The following is a 22,896-nucleotide window of genomic DNA, read 5'->3' as shown; positions in this document are numbered from 1 at the left end:
TTCATTCTCTCCCTCCTTTCTAACCTCCACCATCACTGCAACAAACACACATGCGCACACACAACATTAATTGATAACAGGTGCATTGACTTTGCCATTCACCTTCCTTAACTCCGCCCACAATTTGCAAACTGCCACTAGGACACGCCCCTGACACAATGTCATGTGGATTCTCTAGCAGCAAGAATGGGAGGGGCATTGCAAGTATTGCTATATAAATACGACCAGCACAGTGCTTGAGTTCAGCTGCTTTTTCACTGTCCTGCAAGACCATCCAGAATATCAGATGAAATAAGTTACAGCGTTTGTTTTATTTTATTTCAGTTACTGCTTCAAACTACAAAATGGAGCTTTTTAAACTTTCTGTTCTGGCCTTTGCTCTATATACGCAGCTGGACACAGGTGTGTCAAGTTTCAGTGAGAACATGGATAACTGGTTCCTGGAGAACTGGCTGGTAAGCACATTCTCTGGCTCTACAATAATCTACATCTCAAGTAGGCAAGTCAAAGCTACAGTTATTCAATCATTTGTGCAGTTACAATAGTGGCATTTGCTTTTTCAGGGTGATCCAGCAAAAAGTGGTTTCAAATTGCACTTTGATGACCTGCTGAAGCACTCTAAAACACAGCAGTTTCATGGGCTAATGGGCCGAAGCTTAGGTAAAACAGTTTTTATTAACCTGTACATTTATGAACAGCTGACTCTTTGAATTGTAACAAATCTTTCAATCTGACATTTCCCTTATATCAATTGAAGAATAAGCACTGAAGTCACTTAAATATGTACACTTACTGAAACTAAATTAAAAGCTATGGTCTTCTGGACTCACTGCTTCAGAAAGGCAGAGAAATATGTACTGAATCTGTTTTTCTTTCCTCAGAAATTTCTCAACCCCTGCAACTTGGTCAGAAAAGTAAGCTAAATTACATATCCCTTATTCTCTTGATTTGTCTCTGTAGCTTATTCTTGGACCTGCTCCTGTCTCCATGTTCATTTTTGTCATCTTGTGGTGTTTTTTTTTCCCAGAAAACAATGGAGAGATGTTTGTTGGACTGATGGGCAAGAGACCTTCAAAGGAAGGTAAGTATTTCATCCTATACATGAACTCAGTTTCTCTGACTGAATCTAAATACAGACTCAACTCTGGTAAATACCGTACAGTTCCTCAGTTACATAGTTTTGTCCTACAGTAGTTATTACAGTATCAATAACCCATTTAAAATATTTGTCAGGTCCATTTATGTCCATTAGTATGTACAACAGTGTACTAATGTGTCTTCTCTCTTTGACAGATTATGAAGCGGTACCGGACAAGCCACAGTAATGCTAATTATGCAAACAACATGATTGGTTTTGCCTGCCTATCACTATATAATGCTGTCTTATCTAATTTATATTCAGGAAAAAAAAAGAAATTTCAATAAATCAGTGAAGTTGTAAACCAAGCTACTTATGAGACCATGTTCATTTATAATTCACAAAATATTATTTTTTTAAATACAAGATAACCAATGTCATTACAGAGTAGTTTAAAATTGACTTTCACACACTAGGAGAAATTTTTTTAAATATTAATTTATTTTCTACCAAAATGCAGCATCATAGCAAAAAGCTGCCTCACAACACTTTATCCTAATTCTGGGAACTATTTGCTGACCAGTCACTTCTAATCTGATCTGCCTATTAAGATTGTATTTTCAGCATATCAGAGATGCACACAGTCCCCTCCAAGTTTTGGAACAGCAAGGGCAATTCTCTTGTTTTTGCGATACACTGAAGATATTTAAGATCAAAAGATGAACATGAAACAATGTATCAGAATTTCAGTTTCCCTTTTCTGGTATATCTAGATGTGTTGAACTTAGAACATGTCATTGGTGGCAGACCACCCAATTTTTAGGCAAGCAAAAGCACTGGAACAGATATTTAAGACTAACATTTAATATTTGGTTGCATATCCTTTACTTGCATCAAACCAGTGACCCACTGACATCACGAAACTGTTGCATTCTCCTTTTATAATAATTTTCTAGTCTTGTACCACAACTTTCATTTGTTATTGGTTTTGGGGGTTTCTTCCTTCAGTGTCCTCTTCAGGAGGTGAATTGCATGCTCAATTGGATAAAAGCCTGATTTGACCTGGCCAGGTTTTCTACTTTTCCACTTTTTTTTTTCCCCTTCTCCCAGTGAAGTCCATTGTTGTGTTGGGAGTGTGTTTTGGGTTATCATCTTGCCGCATGATGAAATTCCTCACAATAAAATTGGATGCATTTCTCTGTAAACTGGCATGCAGAATATTTCTGTAGACTTCTGAATTATTTTTGCTGCTAACCTGACATGACCACATGGTGTATACCAAGTCTTTTTAGTCATTCAAGGCTCACCCATGGTTTATTAAAGGGTGAAGAACTGCCATCATGCCATTTCTGCAGGATATTTCTGATGAGCATATTTTTACTTTGTTGTCCTGGTCTAAACACCACAAGGGAACTTTGGGTTATGTTTTAACAAGGTACCACAAATTTTTATCTTATGCATATCTGAAGCATCTCTTTTTTTTTTGTAAGTTTTTGTTTTATTTATGAAGAAATTATAAGACCTTTTAGGAATGCTCTTGCCATAAAATGGCCTAGGTGCTGACATGGCATTTAAAAAAAAATCACTGTTACTGCTCGATTGTAGCAGCAGAAAATCAATAAAGCTTCGTAAGCCCATTCCAGAAGCAGCCATGCATGCCCAAGTCATGCATTCCCATGACACTACCTCCACTGTGCTTGTCTGATGAGCTTGTATGTTTTGGATCATTCTTTCTCCACAGTTTGGCCTTTCCATCACTAGTAGAGGTTCATCTTGGCTTCAGAACTTTTGTAGCTCATCTCTGTATTTCTTTGTGAATTCCAATCTGTCCTGAGTCTTACTGCTGAGGAGTAGTTTATATCTTGTGGCATAGTCTCTATATTTCTGTTCTTAAAGTCTTCTTTAAAAGCTGATAATTTCGCCCCTGCCCTGTGGAGGTGGTTGGTGATGTCACTGACTGACTTGTTTTTGGGATTTTTTCTTTACAGCTCTGTCATCAACTGCTGTTGGTTTCCTTGGCCAACCTGTTCAGTATCTGGTTGTGTCTGTTTTTTTAGGATATTCCAAATTGATGTATTGCCTATACCCAAGGCTTGTGCAATGATTTTGATCAATTTTCTTAGCTCCAAAATGACTTGCTTTTTTTTCCCCATAGACAGCTTTCTGGTTCTCATCTAATTTATTCTTTTTAACAAATGCAGTCTTCACAGTGCCTCAAAAATGAGTTCTTCTGCAGAGAAAAAGAAAAAGGAAAAAAAACCACGCTGAAAACAATAGGGCTTTGCACCTACGGTGCAGGCCAGAGACCTGCACCTTGGTGCTTGGGCCCTCAATATGGGGGCTGGTGGCAATAAAGGGCCCTTGCAAATGAGAACGTGCCAAAATCAGTAGTGCATTGCAACCAGGGCCAAGCCTCCTATCCTTGAGTAGCAGTGGCCAGGACTGATGTGTGCACCAAATTTCATGAGTCAGAGTTTTGCAGGTCCAAATGGTGGCGCTACACAAGAGGCTCACTTTGGGCATGGGGATATCGTCAGAATCCTGATGTCTTATAATCTGTGAAGTTTTAGCTCTATCAGGCAATGCACGGTGAATTTATGGCACTTCCTGTTTGCATGGCAAAACATACAAATTTATTGGTTCGCCATTTCAACATCAGGCAAGATATCACAAATCCTGTCACAAGTCAATTGACTAAAATAATGTGCATTTCAGTTTTGTTCATATTGGGGCACTCTTGACACTAATAGGTAAAACAGGGGCGCAGATACGTTTTTTGAACTGGGGAGGACAAAGCTGCCAGCAAACCAACCCCAACCCCACCCCCAACATGTGTTGTGCAAGGAACACTAGTTCCTAGGAAAACTAGTTTTAAAACCGCTAAGTTCCAACTGTTAAACATAGCGAGAGGCTGGGCTACGTGTGTGTGTGTAAAGTGTAAACCAGTGCATCCTGACTTTCTAACTATGCCTGTGTGTTGCGTGAGCGGCAGTCAGTCAACAACTCTTCTCAAAGTTTCCTTATGAAACAATATGCTCGCTGAAATTATGGCAGGGAACGCCAGATTAAACATTAAAACTGCCTTCTGAGCACTGTATCTACAGGCTACCACCAAAAGAAGGAGGCTACCAGAAAGGCATCTCTACTCCGTACGATTTTACTTTCACTACTTTGAACAGACTATCAAAAAATTGCAAGGTGATATGATAAAGTAAGGCACAGTTTACTTACAGTCATTGTTTTTTGAAAAAACGATGCAATCGTTTTCTGCCTTTTCGGTTTGGCACCCTTCATCATGCCATGTTGGGGTCCTGAACTAGGAGCTGTCCCCGATATGCCTGTCAAACTTGTTGTGGGTAACCATAGCAACCAAGCTCGAGCTCGCAACCTGTGTAGTCTGCGCAGCTCAACCAACCGAATATCAGTCTTTGTTTTATTTTATGTGAGTTGTTGCAACTATGTATGTACTGCTGTGCACCTCAATAAACCGAATAGTAATTAGTCTTTTGATTTTTCCGTGAGGTTTGCCTTATGCAAAGAAAGACAGCATAGACGTTTTTTTCCTCCCTATAAGTGGGGGGGACCGAACAAGGTGAATTTAAATCTGGGTGGGATGAATCCCACCCGTCCCACCCTCTATCTGCGCCCGTGAGGTAAAATAATATACCAGGCAGAAGTCTCGATGACGTGGGGGCACTATGGAGTCCAATGGACACACCTGGGGTCAAGCCCCTATGGCTGAGTTTTGGGGCGCATGACTAAAGTGTCTATTAAATTTCATGAGTTTTCGAGTATGTACAAGGTGTCAAATCGGTATTTTTGAACTTGGTGGTGCTATGGAGTTAATGATGCCCACCTAGACTAAATTACCATATCACCTCAAATAGGACAAATATATGTGCCAAATTTCATGAATTTAGCCATCATAAGCCCCTCAAAACAGCACAGGAAAATTTCAAAATCCCATTTTCCCAAATTCAGGCAACAACATGGCTGACTTCCTGTTGGGCAGAGCCAAATACAACCAAGTGAACTTTGAACTGCATCACACAAGTATTGATCACACCAAATCTCTTGCCGATCTGATCAACTTCATCTCAACCATAGCTTGTTCTTGGGGGAGCTATAGAGCTCTGGGACCACACCCAGTCCCTTGCTCAGTGAAACTTTGTGATTTTATGCACGTTTGATCAATGTGCCAAAATTTGTGAGTTTTGCAGCATCACAAGGGCCTTAAAAACGAGTTCTTTCACGGAGGGTGAAAAAAAAGAATAAGAAGAAAAAACATAGGCATGCACCTCGGTGCTCGGGCCCTAACAATAATACCAAGAAGGAAAAAAACATGCTGAAAACAATAGGGCTTCACACAAAATAAGTAAAAACATGCCGAAAACACTAGGGCTTTGCACCTATGGTGCAGGCCAGTGCTCAGGCCCTAATAATAATAATAATAATAATAATAATATTATTATTATTATTATTATTATTATTATTATTAATAATATGCTGAAAACATGCCGAAAACAATAGTGCTTTGCACCTACAGTGCTCGGGCCCAAAGTCAATACAATACCCACTTGCATGTAACAAGCAGTGTACTGTTCCATAGGAGACTGCAGTTTATTTCACATCAGACAAAGTGAATGGTGATGCAACATAGCACAAGTTGTTCAAAATACTGATCATTAAATTTTGGCAAGGGCGGCACGGTGGTGTAGCGGTTAGCGCTGTCGCCTCACAGTGAGGGCCTTTCTGTGCGGAGTTTGCATGTTCTCCCCGTGTCCGCGTGGGTTTCCTCCGGGTGCTCCGGTTTCCCCCACAGTCCAAAGACATGCAGGTTAGGTTAACTGGTGACTCCAAATTGACCGTAGGTGTGAGTGTGAATGGTTGTCTGTGTCTATGTGTCGGCCCTGTGATGACCTGGCGACTTGTCCAGGGTGTACCCCACCTTTCGCCCGTAGTCAGCTGGGATAGGCTCCAGCTTGCTTGCGACCCTGTAGAACAGGATAAAGCGGCTAGAGATAATGAGATGAGATGAGATGCCGAAAACAATAGTGCTTTGCACCTACAGTGCTCGGGCCCAAAGTCAATACAATACCCACTTGCATGTAACAAGCAGTGTAGTGTTCCATAGGAGACTGCAGTTTATTTCACATCAGACAAATTGAATGGTGATGCAACATAGCACAAGTTGTTCAAAATACTGATCATTAAATTTTGGCAAGGGCGGCACGGTGGTGTAGTGGTTAGCGCTGTCGCCTCACAGCAAGAAGGTCCGGGTTCGAGCCCCATGGCTGGCGAGGGCCTTTCTGTGCAGAGTTTGCATGTTCTCCTCGTGTCCGCGTGGGTTTCCTCCGGGTACTCCGGTTTCCCTCACAGTCCAAAGACATGCAGGTTAGGTTAACTGGTGACTCCAAATTGACCGTAGGTGTGAATGGTTGTCTGTGTCTATGTGTCAGCCCTGTGATGACCTGGCGACTTGTCCAGGGTGTACCCCGCCTTTCGCCCGTAGTCAGCTGGGATAGGCTCCAGCTTGCCTGCGACCCTGTAGAACAGGATAAAGCGGCTAGAGATAATGAGATGAGATGAGAAATTTTGGCAATAGTGTGGAAATCAAGATGACTACAGTCAGTACAATATCTCTGAAAAATTAAAAATTTATTTTATATCAGCAGATTGCATTACATTCAAAAGCTGAAACATGCAGACATCACAGATCCATATAATTTACCCACAAATGTTTTTATTTATTTATTCTGTATATCTCTGTCTCTCTCTTTTTCTGTGTGTATGTGCGTGTGCGCGCGTGCATGTGCAGTCACTGCTTCAGACAGGTTCAATGCAGAGGAGGAATTTTGATGTGCTTGAGGTTACATTAGACAAAAATAAAAAAAATTACAACCCCAATTCCAAAAAAGTTGGGACAAAGTACAAATTGTAAATAAAAATGGAATACAACGATGTGGAAGTTTCAAAATTCCATATTTTATTCAGAATAGAACATAGATGACATATCAAATGTTTAAACTGAGAAAATGTATCATTTAAAGAGAAAAATTAGGTAATTTTAAATTTCATGACAACAACACATCTCAAAAAAGTTGGGACAAGGCCATGTTTACCACTGTGAGACATCCCCTTTTCTCTTTACAACAGTCTGTAAACGTCTGGGGACTGAGGAGACAAGCTGCTCAAGTTGGTGGACCCTGAGTGATGACTCTGTGTAGCTAGCAGACAGTTGGTTTAGCCTGTTCATCTGCTCCCTGGCCTTGGCTCTGGATTGTCAGAAATTAACTAGGCCTGTTCTGAGACTATGACCTATGCTGTAGGAAACGAGAGCAGCACCTTCCCGAGTGGGATGGATACCGTCCTGCCCTAACAGGCCAGCAGTGCCCTCAAAATTAGCCCAATTATCTATAAAGCCCACAATGTTTTCAGAGCACCACCTGGACAACCAGCAGTTCAGCGACAATAACCTGCTGTAAGCTACATCGCCACGCCACATTGGGATGGGCCAGAGCATACTACAGCATCGCCTTTGCTAATTTAAACACCTCTACAAAGTTACTCTTAGTAACCTCAGATTGACGAAGGCGTATATCGTTAACTCCTGCATGGATAACTATCTTTGAGAACCTGTGCTTGCCTAGGACCCTAAGACTACCTGCTATGTCCAGCACCCTGCCTCCCAGTATGGACCCTTTTCACGTGATGTCACGACAAATGCGGCCGCCATTTTGGACATGTACTACCAGTAGTTTACCACAGCCAGCATTGAGGAACGGCAGCAAAGAAAGTTTTTACTTTCAGCAAGACTTCCATCATGCCACTATATTGTTGTGCACCTGAATGTAGTAACCATCAACAAACAAGGCAAGGTTTATCATTTTATCAGATCCCAATGGAGAAGATGGATAGCGGCCATTAACAGGAAAGATTGGCAGCCCTCGGCATACCAACGCTTGTGTAGTGACCACTTTGTTGGAGGTAAGACGAATAAAATTAGCCAGAAAAGGCATTACATTGCTGTTAACATTCTGTGGCGGCGAGTATGTAACCAAATAGGCTAAAATAACCCATTGTAACCTCTTTGTTCTTCTGTAGTAGCTAATGTTGACTAGCTAATGTCAACAACATAGTAGCTAGTATGTTACTGTAGCAATGTTTATGTTCAGTCATTTGGATGACTGTTAAAACCTTTCAGTCTCAAGTTTTTCCTTTACTGTATTTACTAGTTTACTGTAATTATGATCCGGCCGAGGTTCCCCTCAAATTAAGCAGCGTGCGCCGGCTTGCTCCCAGAGTGCTCCGGCCGAGGTTCCCCTCAAATTAAGCAGCGCGCGCCGGCTTGCTCCCGGAGTGCTCCGGCCGAGGTTCCCCTCAAATTAAGCAGCGCGCGCCGGCTTGCTCCCGGAGTGCTCCGGCCGAGGTTCCCCTCAAATTAAGCAGCGCGCGCCGGCTTGCTCCCGGAGTGCTCCGGCCGAGGTTCCCCTCAAATAAAGCAGCACGCGCCGGCTTGCTCCCGGAGTGCTCCGGCCGAGGTTCCGGAGCACACTCCGGCCGAGGTTCCCTTCAAATTAAGCAGCGCGCTCCGGCTTGCTCCGGAGCAAGCCGGAGCGCGCTCCGTAACCTCGGCCGGAGCACTCCTGGAGCAAGCCGGAGCGCACTCCGTAACCTCGGCTAGAGCAAGCCGGAGCGCGCTCCGTAACCTCGGCTGGAGCAAGCCGGAGCGCACTCCGTAACCTCGGCCGGAGCACTCCGGGAGCAAGCCGGAGCGCGCTCCGGAACCTCGGACGTTGGCGTGTATGTGTATGGCAATGGGTTTTTAACGACATAGGTATACAGATCACGTGGGCCGAAGTCAGGTAAAGACGAGGGCTTCATGTACTTCCATACGTCAGTGAACAATCCTGGTGGAAGCAGGTAAACGTCGTTCTCTAAGCCTCCTAACCTCAATTTTTGCAAATATCTCTCCCTCTGCTCGCCCTCTAAATGCCCTACGTCGCTGGATAGTGAAGGTGTTTTCTGCATCTCGCTCCTTTTTCTTTTATGTTTTTCGTTTGTCGCCTTCCTCGCATTCAAACTGATTCGAGCCGAAGTCCACTACATGTCCAAAATGGCGGTCGCGTTTATGAAGGTCACGTGACTGAAAAGGGTCTATACACCTGACCAAAGCTGCTGGTGCCCCTAAAGGCTGAGCTAATTTCACGTGCCATATAATGGAGTCCCCTATAACCAGATCTCTTTCAGGTTTCTGAGCGGGTGTATCACTGAGAAGAGCAAACCTATTCGACACGTGACGCAGAGAGGAGTGGTGCTCCCGTGGGCGATCCTCAGCAGTCCCAAGAAAAACATCCTGGTTGCTTTACTACATTTGTTCTGACATCTGATCTGGAAATTAAACCTAGACTCATCAGGTTTTTTTTTTTAAGAAAAAGGGAAGGGGCCCCTAGCCACTCATGTGGGGAAAATTAGCATATCAATTCGTAAAAAAGGGAAATTCCTTTGCAATCAGGATGTTTTTCTTGGGATCATCCCCTTGTTTGCATCTTTCCCTTTCCTGTTTGAAAGATGCATTTAACTATTAAGTGTATAGTGGTCAGAGTTTGGTTGGATACAGGGAAAGGTGTCAAATGTAAAAAAAACAGCATCGTGAAATAGCCGGGAAAGGGTTTATCCCTTGTAATTGTCAATATAACTAATGGGGTATTGGGTATAAATAATCTTCCCATAGATTAAAATCACTATATAGGTGTGCTTTTACTACCTTAAACATGAATAGGCAGTCAAAACAACAGTTGACCTACTTTCTGGACTTAGGATTTTTCAGAAAATATGCAAAAATAGTACTATATACAAATGCTTAGTTTATATTGAAGGAGTTGGATAATCAAAGTTTTTATTGGCTTAAAAGTTTGATAAAAGGTGTCTGTTGATAGGGTTAAAGGTTCATTCTAGTCATCATGTGCCCACATGGCCAACTAATGGCCTGAAGTAGGGCGTACCAAATGGTAATTTTGTCCCGGAGCCATATTTGGGGCCCTCCTGTACCCCCACCAAACCTCTGAGTGCCCTGAAACTCTCTAAGTACACAGTAGAGTTCCCAAATATGATGATAAATCAGTTGAAACCCCATCAACGTAAAAACATTCCAAGATATGGACCCCCAAAATGTCAAAACAATTATTGTGTCATTAAAAAAATCCACTTTTAAGGAGTTAATATCTATAAAGTTAGTAAACCTGTGCTATTTTTAGGTGCAGAATCTGATAGACAGGGCCAGAATACATAGATATAGCAATTTACAGGTCTCTATCCCCCTTAGAACAAAAAATATGGGCCTCCAAAAATGCTTGCAAATTAAGTGCGCAATTCCCGGACCCCAAAAGTGGGGGTGGCACCCAAACTTTGAAGGGCCATAACTCAAAAAATGTTCGAGCTAGGAAGCTAACATTTTGGATTCTTTCATTTGACATCATAAGGCACTAAGAAAATAAAAATAAGGCAAATTGAAGAGGTGTCACTGGGGAGGTTTTGGGCATTTATGTGAATTGACATGGAATGACCCCTTCACTAATTTAAACACCTCTACAAAGTTACTCTTAGTAACCTCAGACTGACGAAGGCGTATATCCTTAGCTCCTGCATGGATATCTTTGAGAACCTGTGCTTGCCTAGGACCCTAAGATTACCTGCTATGTCCGGTGCCCTGGCTCCCGGTATACACCTGAATAAAGCTGCTGGTGCCCCTAAAGGCTGAGCTAATTTCACATGCCGTATGATAGAGTCCCCTATAACCATAGCTCTTTCAGGTTTCTCAGTGGGTGCATCACTAAGGAGAGCAAACCTGGTCAACACGTGATGCGGAGAGGAGTGGTGCTCCCATGGGCGAGCCTCAGCGGTAGCTTTGGCTCTACATTTATGCCGCCGAGTCGTCACCCATTCGCCCCGCTGTAAGGGTTCTAATGCCGGAGTTGGGGGATTACTAACTCCACCTAGGGCATCCAGACTTTCCCCTACAGAAACTACACTGTTCTCATTCTCACTTGCCTTCTCTAAAGCCTGGATACACGCTTCTAACACTGTAATATTCTCCGTCAGAGAGCTAACTAATCTGCACTCATCACAAATAAAGCTATCGCTAGCAACGGAGGAAGAATGACTAAACATCCTGCACTCAGCACACTGAACAGGCTGAAGGTGTGCCATGATGAAAGGATTCACTTACCTTAATCGAAGATCTGTTGATATTAAAGCAGATCCGATGTGGATGGCCTCCACTTGTGGTCTTTACGCAGGAAGAGAAAAAAAGAAAGCTTCCAGTCTTGGCGTTCTTCCGAAAAAAAAGAGAGAGAAAAAAACGGAAAAAGGAAAGCGAAAGTACAATAAAAAAATAAAGAGGAAATCTGCTCCTATCAGCATGCGCTCCTCCCTCAGTATACTTTCTACCACTTCATCCATCTTTTTCCATAAAAACTCTCTTCATTCTCACATCCAACCTGTGGGGCATACGCACACACAACCAGGGATGAGAATGGAAAATATTTAAAAAGTCTGAAAAAACCAGGGCGGGGCCCATAGCCCAAGGGGGCGGGGCCATGGCCTGGGGGGCAGAGCCCAGGGGTTCCAGGCGCTAATGATTTTTGGCTATTTTTTTATTTTTATTTTTTTTACCCCCAAACCATTAATTTTATCAGCAAAAAGTTGCAATGTATTTGGAAATAAATTCCCCTTCTTGGTGGATTACCAGGTGAAAATGATCAATATGGTACAAGAGACTTGTTCTTAATCAATTCACATTTGATGATTTCAAAAAATCAATGCACCTTTTAATATAAACTAGCTCTACAGTATTATATTTCTGCATTTTTGCTATTCATGTCTTTGAATACTCTAATCCTTTAAAATGAAGTGCAAACCAGAAAAAAGTTCTGTCATATAATTCTCTTAAGCTTTCTTCTGATGTTATCATGGTAGCAGGAGGTCTTGCATATTAAACAGGCAACATTCAACATCACTTATCACTTCCCTTTCAACTGTTGTGTGTACTAACTAGGTTTTATCTGGACAGGATGTTGTGTAATGTAATGCATATAGCATATGGTCAATTTGAAGATCGAGATGGTGATTTTGAGTTAAAGAACAGGTACAATGGGCATTACAAATTGGAAAAATTTTTTAAATCAAAAACTATAAGTTCATCTCGGCCTAAAAAAATGTGGGCAGACGCTCCCGCGCGGCACATGCCAGCAATTCCCCCCCATGAAATGAGCAATAAGTAGGAGAGTTATACATGGTATCATACCTAAAATTTTATCAGAAATATAGATATGATACTATGATTCTCCCCAACATGCTACATTAGACAAGCTAACCTCATTTATAAAAAGATACACACTTATATATGACGTGTATTTGATATATATGATATTCATACATATATTCATACATATATTCATATATGTATACATATATTCATACATATATTCATATGATATTCATACATACATGTATATATTCATACATTGTTACTTTACGGAAATCTTCAATAAGTTTGGTCTTTTCATGACAGCCTGTTGTTGGCCTAAATATAATGCACATGAAATGACACTCCTCACCTCAACATGTCCTTTACAATCATTTAAGCCACCATGCTGAAATCACTGCTGCAAACAGTACATCGCGCGAAACTGTCATTATTTTCTACCCTTATTAGACAGGGAGATTCTTTTGTGTAATCTGAGGTGAAGTGGGGTTTGTACTTTGGTTTTTTGGGGCGCGTGCTCTCTCTCTGCTATGTCGGTCCTGTCGGCTGCACTGACTCAACTAAAAACTTCGGTCCTCGAGAAAAGGGATAAAAGCCCGCCCACACTGAAAGCTGATTGGCTTATTTTGCTGAGTAACCCAATCAGGATGCTCTTTGTCTGGCATGCGCTACATGAACAGGCACACAGGCAGTGTTGCCACATTGGGTGGTTTTAAGTGCATTTTGGTGGGTTTTGAACATATTTTGGGCTGGAAAACGTCAGCAATATCTGGCAACACTGCACACAGTCTCCCTCGCGCGCGCACATTCTAAGGTGCGTGATGCAGACCTGAATGTTGCGCGCGCACGCTCTTGCTCGCTTCTATCAATATGCAGGAGACTCCCGGAAGTTCCGGGAGACTTGGGATATCTGCGTTATAAGATGACCACAGATCATTAATCATACCCCCCTCCCCCCGAAAATTTCTCAACGGATTTACATCGATCTCAAAAATGATCATTTTGGTCTGAAAAAGTCGGAAATCCGCCGATCGGCGGAAAATTCTCATCCCTGCACAACATTGATTACCACTCCTTGAATCTCCAACTTCATACCTATCACTCTCTTCACAACACCCTCTTCACAACACCCTCTTCACAACAATCACACTGTTGAACAACTCTCCCCTCAAAACAATACCAACACCATTTCTCTTTCCATCGATTCCATAATAAAACAACTTGAATCCACCTCCTATGTTCTTGGCCTTGCTTCCTTTCCACCTCGTCTCCTGCACACACAAAATGTCCAACTTCCTACTTTCCATCATACCTGCTAACTCTCTTGCTCTGCCAGCCAATGTTCCCACATTCAGTGTTCCTACCCTCAATTCTAAGCTCCTTCCCTTCCATCTTTCATGCTTCCTCCTAACACGCCTCCCCCCTCTCTTTTTTCTTCTCCGTTTTGGCGCAACAGTAGCATACTTTCCACCGGCACCCTGTTGACCAACAGTACCGAAGGCGGCCGTTGTTAACCCGAGCCCTGACCGATCCGGTATAGTATTTCTCTTTACAATCTGAATGTTAGATCTGGCACAGTTTTACACTGGATGCCCTTCCTGACGCAACCCTCTTCAATTTATCCGGGCACCAAGAGTGCCCTTATGCACCCCCAGAGGCTGGATTTGTGACTGTCTATCTATTTGGTAAAAACAGGTCCACGCCACTGTACAGCAGCTACAGCAGGGTATCTGCACATTTTTCAAGTACAAATTTAAAGACTTTTAAGACCTTTTCAAGACCTCTAAATGGAAAAATTAAGACTGTACCATGGCAAAGAAAATGATAAATACGACAACTTAAAACTGTTTTCTGCAATAGTTTTTTTATTAACTTTAAAAAGAATGCACACAATTGGTGAACAACAGGGTGCATCAATGGCAACTGTTAGACATGCAAACAGCTGAAGCAAAGTCGTGTGTTTTGGGCCTGCAGAACTACTGTAGCAGCAAGGAGAAGACTGGTGTTTACTGGAGAAAACACCATGAATCATTTCAAAAACGAAAACAATAAACAGCAAGTAGAACCAGCTGAACAACCTTAGCTGGCATTATTTCAGTCCCCAAAGATTATCTTTGATGATGTGTGATTTTGTGTCCGACAGCAAAATCAGTCTGAGTGTCGTACAGTATACAGCTGGCTGAGGAAGTTCTCGAGTATCTTCTGCATTATAGCAGGTAACAGCATAAACCTGTTTATGCAGTCATACAATCATCAGAGCGTTACATTAAACACAAAAACTACTGTCACCTTTCATAACCATTATCAATATTAATCAATGTGTTGTAATAACTAAACTAATTATCAGTGCAATTGTTATATCAATGTTCATTATTCAAAAATAATCATTAATTATTATCTATAATCCATGAATAATTGTTTGTATTACTACTACTACTACTACTATACTACTACTACTACTAATAATAATAATAATAATAATAAACTACTTTTTAATAATAATAAAAAAAATTAACTCAATTTTATAACATTTTAATAATCACTACTTATTAGCTATATTAATTAATAATTAGAGTAGCAATTATAATTCAGTATTATTAATTACTACTTAATTAATAAGCAGTGATTATCAAAATGTAATTTAATAATAAGTAGTAATTATCATCAACTACTAAATTATACTAATAAATAATAAGTAGTGATTATAAAAATGCTATAAAATTGAGTTATAAGATTAGTTAAAATTATTATTAAAAAAAAGTAGTAATTATTATTAGTAGTAGTAGTGAAACAAACTATTCATGGATTATAGATAATACTTTGTTTTTAATAGTGAACATTCCTTTAAGACGTTTTTAGGCCTTGAAAACCAAAAGTTGTATTTAAGGACCCGCGGGAACCCTGTACAGGCTTTTGCCACTTTATTGCATGCTTCTGAATACAACACACACTCCTCTCGCTAACTTTAAGCTAAATGCCTGCACGCAGTATTGTCATTTCTGTTGCTGGGAACTTCAAAATAAAAGTCCTAAATAAGACAGTATTGTCAAACATTACAGAGTTCACAATATCAGGGTATTCAATCGGTGGTAATGAGGCTAAATCCTCTGTATAATTGGATGGCTTTAACTTATATGGGTCAAAGCCATAAATTTAAACTTTTTCTCTGAATCTTGAGCTGAGAGAGGACTCCAGAGAATCATAATATTTTGAGAAAGTCAGAGATGCATCACAGTTATTGTTCGCACCATAGACATATAAACATAGACGCCGCATTGAGCTGGTGGCCCCGTTGCTGGGATACGTCAGAGTGTCCGCCATATTGGATGTGGCAAATCTTCCCCGTAAACCAATGCAAGTAAATGGACTGAACTTCATAAAGCCCCTTTCTGCAATAATATTTAACTCGATGCCTTTTATTCACCCATTAAGACACACACGTATATATTTGGGAAACAAACAGGCATCAAAACAACATATATAACTTTTAATGTGATGGTTATAAATAGTGTGCAAAATACCCTGTACACTGCAAACTAGCGACAGATACGCGATAGATAGCTCAGGTAAGCTAATCAGTCAGCATACTGTAGCAAGCTACCAAAACCTGAGGCCACAATAACCAACCTACAAGACTGAATATGATAAATTATGGAAATAGTGGAAAAACTGGAAATAGTGAATGAAAATAAAAATTTACTGTTTTATTTATTGAGTCACCACACAGACCTACTCTCGTTGAATAAAGTGAGCTGAATGACCGCCAAACTGAGTTCGGCCAGGTTCTAACGTCATACCAAAACAAAATACATCACTGATTCCTTCACATTCAGAAAGGTTAAAAATATTCATCATACGTTCAAAAACTTTCATCATAGTGTGACACTGTATTATCTAATTCTCACTGCTTATAACTCTACACCTACCCGGTGGAGATGAGCTGGGAAACTGAAGACTGAAGGAACAGCTCCCTCTCTGATCCTGACTGTCTGACCTGTTCTGTCAAAATCCTCCATTCTGAAGTGTTCACTGCAGAGCATGGATGACGGAGTAGCAGAAAACCCTTCCCGTCGCACAGCTGTCTCCCACTGCTTTTTCATGTCTTTATTTTTGGGAAACCTACATAGTATGTGAAAAGTTAGCTAAGCAACTAACAACAATCAGTGTAGTTACGAAGGAAATACTTCATTGTTTGGAGACAGGTTTCACCGAGCGGCTATTATGCGCAAAACTTCATATTAGCCACAAAGTCAGAAAAATCTGTTCGTAAAATTACATTATAATGACCAACTACAATGAAAAGTATTTTCCAGTCTCACCTGTGAAAGGTAATCCCATGTGATCTCGTTTGGACGGTAAACCTGTTGGTACAGTTAAACGCAACACATGAATGAGGCATCTTTATTCTCGGCTACTGTCTAGACACTATACCAGAGATGGTTGAAGAATCTCCACTTTGCCACATCCAATATGGCGGCGAGGATGACGTATGATTCTACGCAGAAGGCGGCGTCTATGTTTATATGTCTATGGTTCGCACTATCATTCAACATGGTGGCGGATGCATATGTAACAAATGAGGCGATTTCTTCCAAGTCTGTGTGGTTCTTTCTTTAGAATAGACAGTTCCTTCCACAATCTCTTCAAAAATCCTGATACTTATGACAATGTGGTGTTGATGTGCCAAAAGATTAAGTATTTCTTTATTTGTGAAATCAATACTGAAGTATAACTTCATATGATGCTCCATGTTCCTCATTGTAATGCAGGTGGCAAGCTGCTCTTCTGATATTTCCCCTCTAAAATAACATCTCATCTCATCTCATTATCTCTAGCCGCTTTATCCTTCTACAGGGTCGCAGGCAAGCTGGAGCCTATCCCAGCTGACTATGGGCGAAAGGCAGGGTACACCCTGGACAAGTCGCCAGGTCATCACAGGGCTGACACATAGACACAGACAACCATTCACACTCACACCTACGGTCAATTTAGAGTCACCAGTTAACCTGCATGTCTTTGGACTGTGGGGGAAACCGGAGCACCCGGAGGAAACCCACACGGACAACATGCAAACTCTGCACAGAAAGGCCCTCGCCAGCCCCGGGGTTCGAACCCAGGACCTTCTTGCTGTGAGGCGACAGCGCTAACCACTACACCACCGTGCCGCCCCTAAAATAACATGTAGCCTAATATTACGACTTTGTTCTCGTAATGTTATGACTATCTCATCTCATCTCATTATCTCTAGCCGCTTTATCCTTCTACAGGGTCGCAGGCAAGCTGGAGCCTATCCCAGCTGACTACGGGCGAAAGGCGGGGTACACCCTGGACAAGTCGCCAGGTCATCACAGGGCTGACACATAGACACAGACAACTATTCACACTCACATTCACACCTACGGTCAATTTAGAGTCACCAGTTAACCTAACCTGCATGTCTTTGGACTGTGGGGGAAACCGGAGCACCCGGAGGAAACCCACGCGGACACGGGGAGAACATGCAAACTCCACACAGAAAGGCCCTCGCCGGCCCCGGGGCTCGAACCCAGGACCTTCTTGCTGTGAGGCGACAGCGCTAACCACTACACCACCGTGCCGCCCCTAAAATAACATGTAGCCTAATATTATGACTTTGTTCTCATAATGTTATGACTATCTTTTCGTCAAATTACAACTTTATTCTCTTTAATATTATTAATTTATTCTCAATATCTCAGATTTTTCCCCTTCTATGTGACCTTAATACTCCTTCATACCTATTAAGGTGGAGGGTGAGTGTAAATGAGATTTACCCCTCCCTGCAGTACCAAAAGTATCGAAGATAGGGTATGCAACTTTTTAGGACCGCTATAATTTTTTTTCTAAACCACCAGCTGTCAGTCACCAGCTTTGTTTTCGGAGGGTGCTTTTCATTTCTAACTCTCGATGCTTTGGCTGAGGTAAATTTCAGTCAATTTCCTCATTCACAACAAAGAAGTGTGAAATTTCTCTTCCCTATGGTTTGTGTTACAGCTCAATGAACGTGCGAGAGTTGCGTTTTTGCTCTACAGTTTTGTCGAGGTCAGCATATTTCCCTTTACAGTCCTTTACTGAAGTCGCGATTATTTCCTGTTATAGCTGTTATATCAAGCAGCACACTGAAGTGGGTTTAGTTTGGCTGATGTAGCCACGATGACAACTCTGATTATAATTTTGTGCTTTACTTCTGTTCTGGCTGTCTACAGCGTTCTAGGAGCAGGTGATTTATTATGATGTATTCACCCATTCTGTTTATCAAACAAAAATTATATATTTTCGTTAGACATGGTTAAAAGTGGTACCTTTTATGATATGGTATTGGAATGAGCAGTGTTGTTTTGTTTTCAAGAATGCTTGATACATTTTCCTGTCTTTACACAGCCTCTGAGAGGGAAAATGGTTTTGTAATGATGAAAAAGGGGGAGAATTTTACCATGGAATGCAGCACAAAGGATGATAAAAAAGATCATTTCATGCTATATGCAAGACTCCCGAGCAAGCACATAGTGGTGGTCTTTGACAAGAATACTGGCAAGGCTACTCTCAGTAATGGATACAGTGAAAGAGTGAAAATCGGTAAAAACATGCACAAACTAACTGTGAGGATTAGTGACCTACAGCTGGATGACTCTGGATTGTACATAGGCGAATATAGCAAATATGATGTGGACAAAAATGTAGAAGACAAAAAAGAAGGCTGTAGCATTCTCCTGTTTGTGAAAGGTATGTGTACTGTCTGTCTTTCGATAATACTGATACTGACAGCAATTCACTAGGCTGTAATACTAAATAACAGTGAATAATTCTTCCATTTTTTCCCTGTGCATTCCACCATTTTCTGTTAGACAAAGAAAAGTGTGACACAAATGTGTGGTTATTGTCAAGATTTGTCTTGTGCAGCATCATTAAATCAGAATTATTTCACTTTAGTAAGCAAAGTACAAATTTACATATAAACACAAGTAAAACCCTATCATTTGTAGTTGTCTTTATCCTAGATCAGTGTTTCCTCACTTGGGAAATGAGGCTCTCCAGCCAGTTCACTTTTTTGTAGTCCATATTGATTTCATAGATTACATATAAGCTATTAAATCAATAATGCAGTAATAATAATAATAATAATAATAATAATAATAAAGGTTCTATCTGACATGTGGGTTTTGCAGATGTGGATGAGACCTCACTCAAAACCATAAAACCAGCTGATAATGGGTCTGCAATGTCTGAGCCACTGGTGCTGGTCTTTGCCCTGACTGCATGCACTATGCTTGTAGTGTTTCTCCTGGTGATATGGGTGTTAACACCCAAGGTAGGCATTACAGATCTGTCTGCAGCAATTTGTATGGACTAGTCTAGTATTGTCATTTTATATAATAAAATGACAAATATATGACAATACATAACCATTTGTACCACTTTACAAGACCACTTTATTGGTGTGTGTGTATGCATGTGTTGTGTGTGTGGGAGAGAGCATCTGTTCCCTTATCTGTGCTTACATGTTTTTTAATATAGTAATTCCATTTGTTATGCAATGCTCTGCATTTCCTGAAAAAGCAACTGTTGTATGGTGCCTGTGGTTTTTTGTAGCAACGCAAGATGAAAAAGAAAACTGAATCAGCTCAAAGGTTACACTTGTTTTGTTTACAGGTGAAGGCCCAGTGTTTGAATCAGGCATATGATGCATCAAGGGAATATAACCCAGTCTATGAGGATATGCACCGTGTGCAAAATAAATAAGATGACATTTTTCCCCTTTTTGTTTAAAAATTTCAGGATTGTTGTCATTACTAAAATGCTCAAAAATGGTTTTCAGCTTGCTTGATATTCTTGTACTCAAAATGTCATTGTGTTATGTATTCAATTATTGTGGCATTTATGTTTTTACTGGCATATCTGTAATATTTTAACAGAAATAAAAAATAATTTGGTGCAATCTTTTTTTTTTAACTTTAAAGCCAACTTTGGTTTGGTGCATTTTTTTTTTTTGACAAATCATTTTTTTTAATTACATATTTAATCTGTTGTTGATGATAATGATGGTTGCTCTGAACAAACATCATTCTCAGCCAACTTGGAAATTCTTTGTCCACTGATTGGCAAAAGGCTTACTCAAGCTGCCATCACCAGTGGCTTTACATCTGAAGGATTTCTGTACTCCCATTATCCTTTTTTCCTTATAGAAAATCTGATGCAAATACAATTGGAATGCATTAGAAAATACAGTAACATTACACCAGCTAATTCTAATCTGGGGTGTACTTGGCATGGCAGCTATGCAAGTAGCATTGTTCACATACCTGCATACCTTCTATCTTTATAGGCTCTGGCCATAGCAGATCAGACCCAAAACACATACTTTCTCAGACCACTTCCTCTAATTTTGTAAAACAGGGTAAACAGTGAAGATGCTGTGAACTGAGGAGGCAAAGATAATATCTCATCTCATCTCATTATCTGTAGCCGCTTTATCCTGTTCTACAGGGTCGCAGGCAAGCTGGAGCCTATCCCAGCTGACTACGGGCGAAAGGCGGGGTACACCCTGGACAAGTCGCCAGGTCATCACAGGGCTGACACAAACACAGACGCAAAGATAATATGTAACTTGAAAAAAAATTGCAGATACAGTAGCAACATAGACAATATATCAGGCCAAACAATTTATGAGGAGATGGTGTGAGGCACTTCTGAAACAGTGGAAAGCTGTTATCACTCAAAAGACTATCTCCTTCCTAGAACAGCACATCCTGAAGTGTTTTATTCCTCTTATAGTACCAGAGTAACTTGCCACCAGTATTTTTTTAAATTAATGAATAACATGTACCTTTTATTCTTTTGTAGATATTTTTAATGTTCTAGTACATCCACAAAATAAGTTAGTTCCTGTAATCAATAACAATATAGCAGCCATAAACAGTGGTTCCCTCACCTTGGCAGCTGGTCAGTAGAGGCCTTGCACCATCATGTGATCCCCATAGCAACAGTAACTGTCACCATGACAGGAGGCAGCTTGTAGTACTTCGTTCAGACAAGTTAGTTGTTATAGATCAGTATGGGAATGCTTTGCTGCATTTTTGGATGTTCTGAACAAAAAACATCAGGTTTTTTTTTTATTTACCAAAAGTAATTCATCATCATGGGGGGAAAAAAAACTAGAAAACGTTTTTAAACGTAAAAAGGAAAAATGGCTCGCAAACATTTGGCAGGACTCAGTGGTAACCCTATGGTTCATTTACACAAAGGTTTAAAAAAAAAAAACCACACCTCACACACAAAAACAGATCGAGACTGTGACTAAAGTCACAGTAATTTGCACTAGCTGTTACACACCAGGACATCTGGTCACTGTCAGTGATGGTTGGAGACAGATGTAAGTGTAGAAGATTAAAAATAAGATGATCAGGCAAACTGTCCATATTGGCAGGCATAAATCCGAAATGGTAACAAGCAGTAGGTCAAGTGAGGCACAAACGGAATATCATAGACGCAAACACAAGCAGAATCAAAGGACTAGAAACAAGACCTCGGAACCCAGGACCTCAAAACACCGCACAGCTTGGTAATGTGTCCAAAAAACTCAATACTTAACATGAGTGTGCATTCAGAGTCCTTATATATGCGCAACGATTGTCTCTTAATCCAGTGCCGGTGTGAGTCATTAGCGGCGTGCATGTGTGAATTAGTTTGCAGCACACGCCATCCAGAGCACGTGCGAGAGTTAGCCAATGCACGCGGGTCTGACAGTCACTGTGTACCCTATAACGCTGGAATGGTAAGTGACAGAGACTGACTCTTAGTGAGGAAAAGTTGTGCCTTGCTGCCCTGAACAAAATAAAAAAACTGATTGAGAAAATCATGAAAATTGACAGAGTTATAAGTGATTGAAAAAAAATCCCATTTTTCGTGGCTCATTCTGGTTTGGTGAGTCGGATCACCATGAAAAGTCATAGCAACATATTTCATCCCAGAGGTATTCTGCATGTGAAATTTGTTGATGATTGGTTGCAAACTGAGGGAGAAATAGCATCCTAAAAACATTAGGATAATAAGCATAACAAAGTAGAAAGATCCTGAGTGAGAGTAACCAGCTGCTAGCACAAATTAATTAACTTCAGAACTGCAGCAAGGTGCTCATTCTTATCCAGATAAGTGAACATGAGTGTAAAGAGACAAAGTGCAGTGCGGTTTTCAAGCTCATGTTCAATGTTACTTAATAAGAATGAGCACCTTGCTGCACTTTGTATGTTTTTGAGCCATTTTTCCCTTCTATGTTTAGAAATCTCTCCAGTTTTTCCCTTGATGATGAATTACTTTTGGTAAATTAAAAAATCTGATCATTTTTTCATTCAAAACAATTTGCACATCCAAAAATGCAGCAAAACCTTCCCATACTGATCAATAACAACTAACTTGTCTGAATGAAATACTACAAGTGTGCCTCCTATCATGGCAGTGTATACCATTGCTATGGAGGTCATGTGACAGTGCAAAGCCTCTACGCCCCCTTCCAGATGAGAAAGACTATGCGAATATA

General features: G+C 40.8%; 2 protein-coding genes across 2 annotated transcripts; both read left to right on the top strand.

Moving 5' to 3' along the window:
• The first annotated feature begins 273 nt into the window (after nt 1-273).
• tac4 (tachykinin precursor 4) lies at nt 274-1,398 on the top strand. The gene is made up of 5 exons (XM_060902553.1): nt 274-455; nt 564-660; nt 882-914; nt 1,028-1,081; nt 1,294-1,398. Exons 1-5 carry the CDS (start codon nt 345-347, stop codon nt 1,323-1,325), a joined length of 327 nt encoding a protein of 108 aa, XP_060758536.1. The 5' UTR covers nt 274-344; the 3' UTR covers nt 1,326-1,398.
• A 16,894-nt stretch (nt 1,399-18,292) lies between these two features.
• LOC132869218 (uncharacterized) lies at nt 18,293-20,285 on the top strand. The gene is made up of 4 exons (XM_060902552.1): nt 18,293-18,582; nt 18,744-19,085; nt 19,529-19,671; nt 20,013-20,285. The coding sequence occupies exons 1-4, from the start codon at nt 18,516-18,518 to the stop codon at nt 20,100-20,102; spliced, it is 642 nt and encodes a 213-aa protein (XP_060758535.1). The 5' UTR covers nt 18,293-18,515; the 3' UTR covers nt 20,103-20,285.
• The last annotated feature ends 2,611 nt before the right edge of the window (nt 20,286-22,896 follow it).

This window comes from Neoarius graeffei, chromosome 20 (genome assembly GCF_027579695.1).
Source record: "Neoarius graeffei isolate fNeoGra1 chromosome 20, fNeoGra1.pri, whole genome shotgun sequence".
NCBI lineage: Eukaryota > Metazoa > Chordata > Actinopteri > Siluriformes > Ariidae > Neoarius > Neoarius graeffei.
Note: the sequence above shows the minus strand (reverse complement) of the source record. Positions and strands in the feature narration are given on the sequence as shown.

What these genes read in the sequence shown, in the direction of transcription:
- tac4 (XM_060902553.1), top strand. Translation starts at nt 345, where the DNA reads ATGGAGCTTTTTAAACTTTCTGTTCTGGCCTTTGCTCTATATACGCAG. An exon ending in GCTAATGGGCCGAAGCTTAG is followed by an intron (nt 661 to 881) that starts GTAAAACAGTTT and finishes TTCTTTCCTCAG; the next exon opens with AAATTTCTCAACCCCTGCAA. An exon ending in CCTGCAACTTGGTCAGAAAA is followed by an intron (nt 915 to 1,027) that starts GTAAGCTAAATT and finishes TTTTTTTCCCAG; the next exon opens with AAAACAATGGAGAGATGTTT.
- LOC132869218 (XM_060902552.1), top strand. Translation starts at nt 18,516, where the DNA reads ATGACAACTCTGATTATAATTTTGTGCTTTACTTCTGTTCTGGCTGTC. An exon ending in CTACAGCGTTCTAGGAGCAG is followed by an intron (nt 18,583 to 18,743) that starts GTGATTTATTAT and finishes GTCTTTACACAG; the next exon opens with CCTCTGAGAGGGAAAATGGT. An exon ending in CATTCTCCTGTTTGTGAAAG is followed by an intron (nt 19,086 to 19,528) that starts GTATGTGTACTG and finishes TGGGTTTTGCAG; the next exon opens with ATGTGGATGAGACCTCACTC.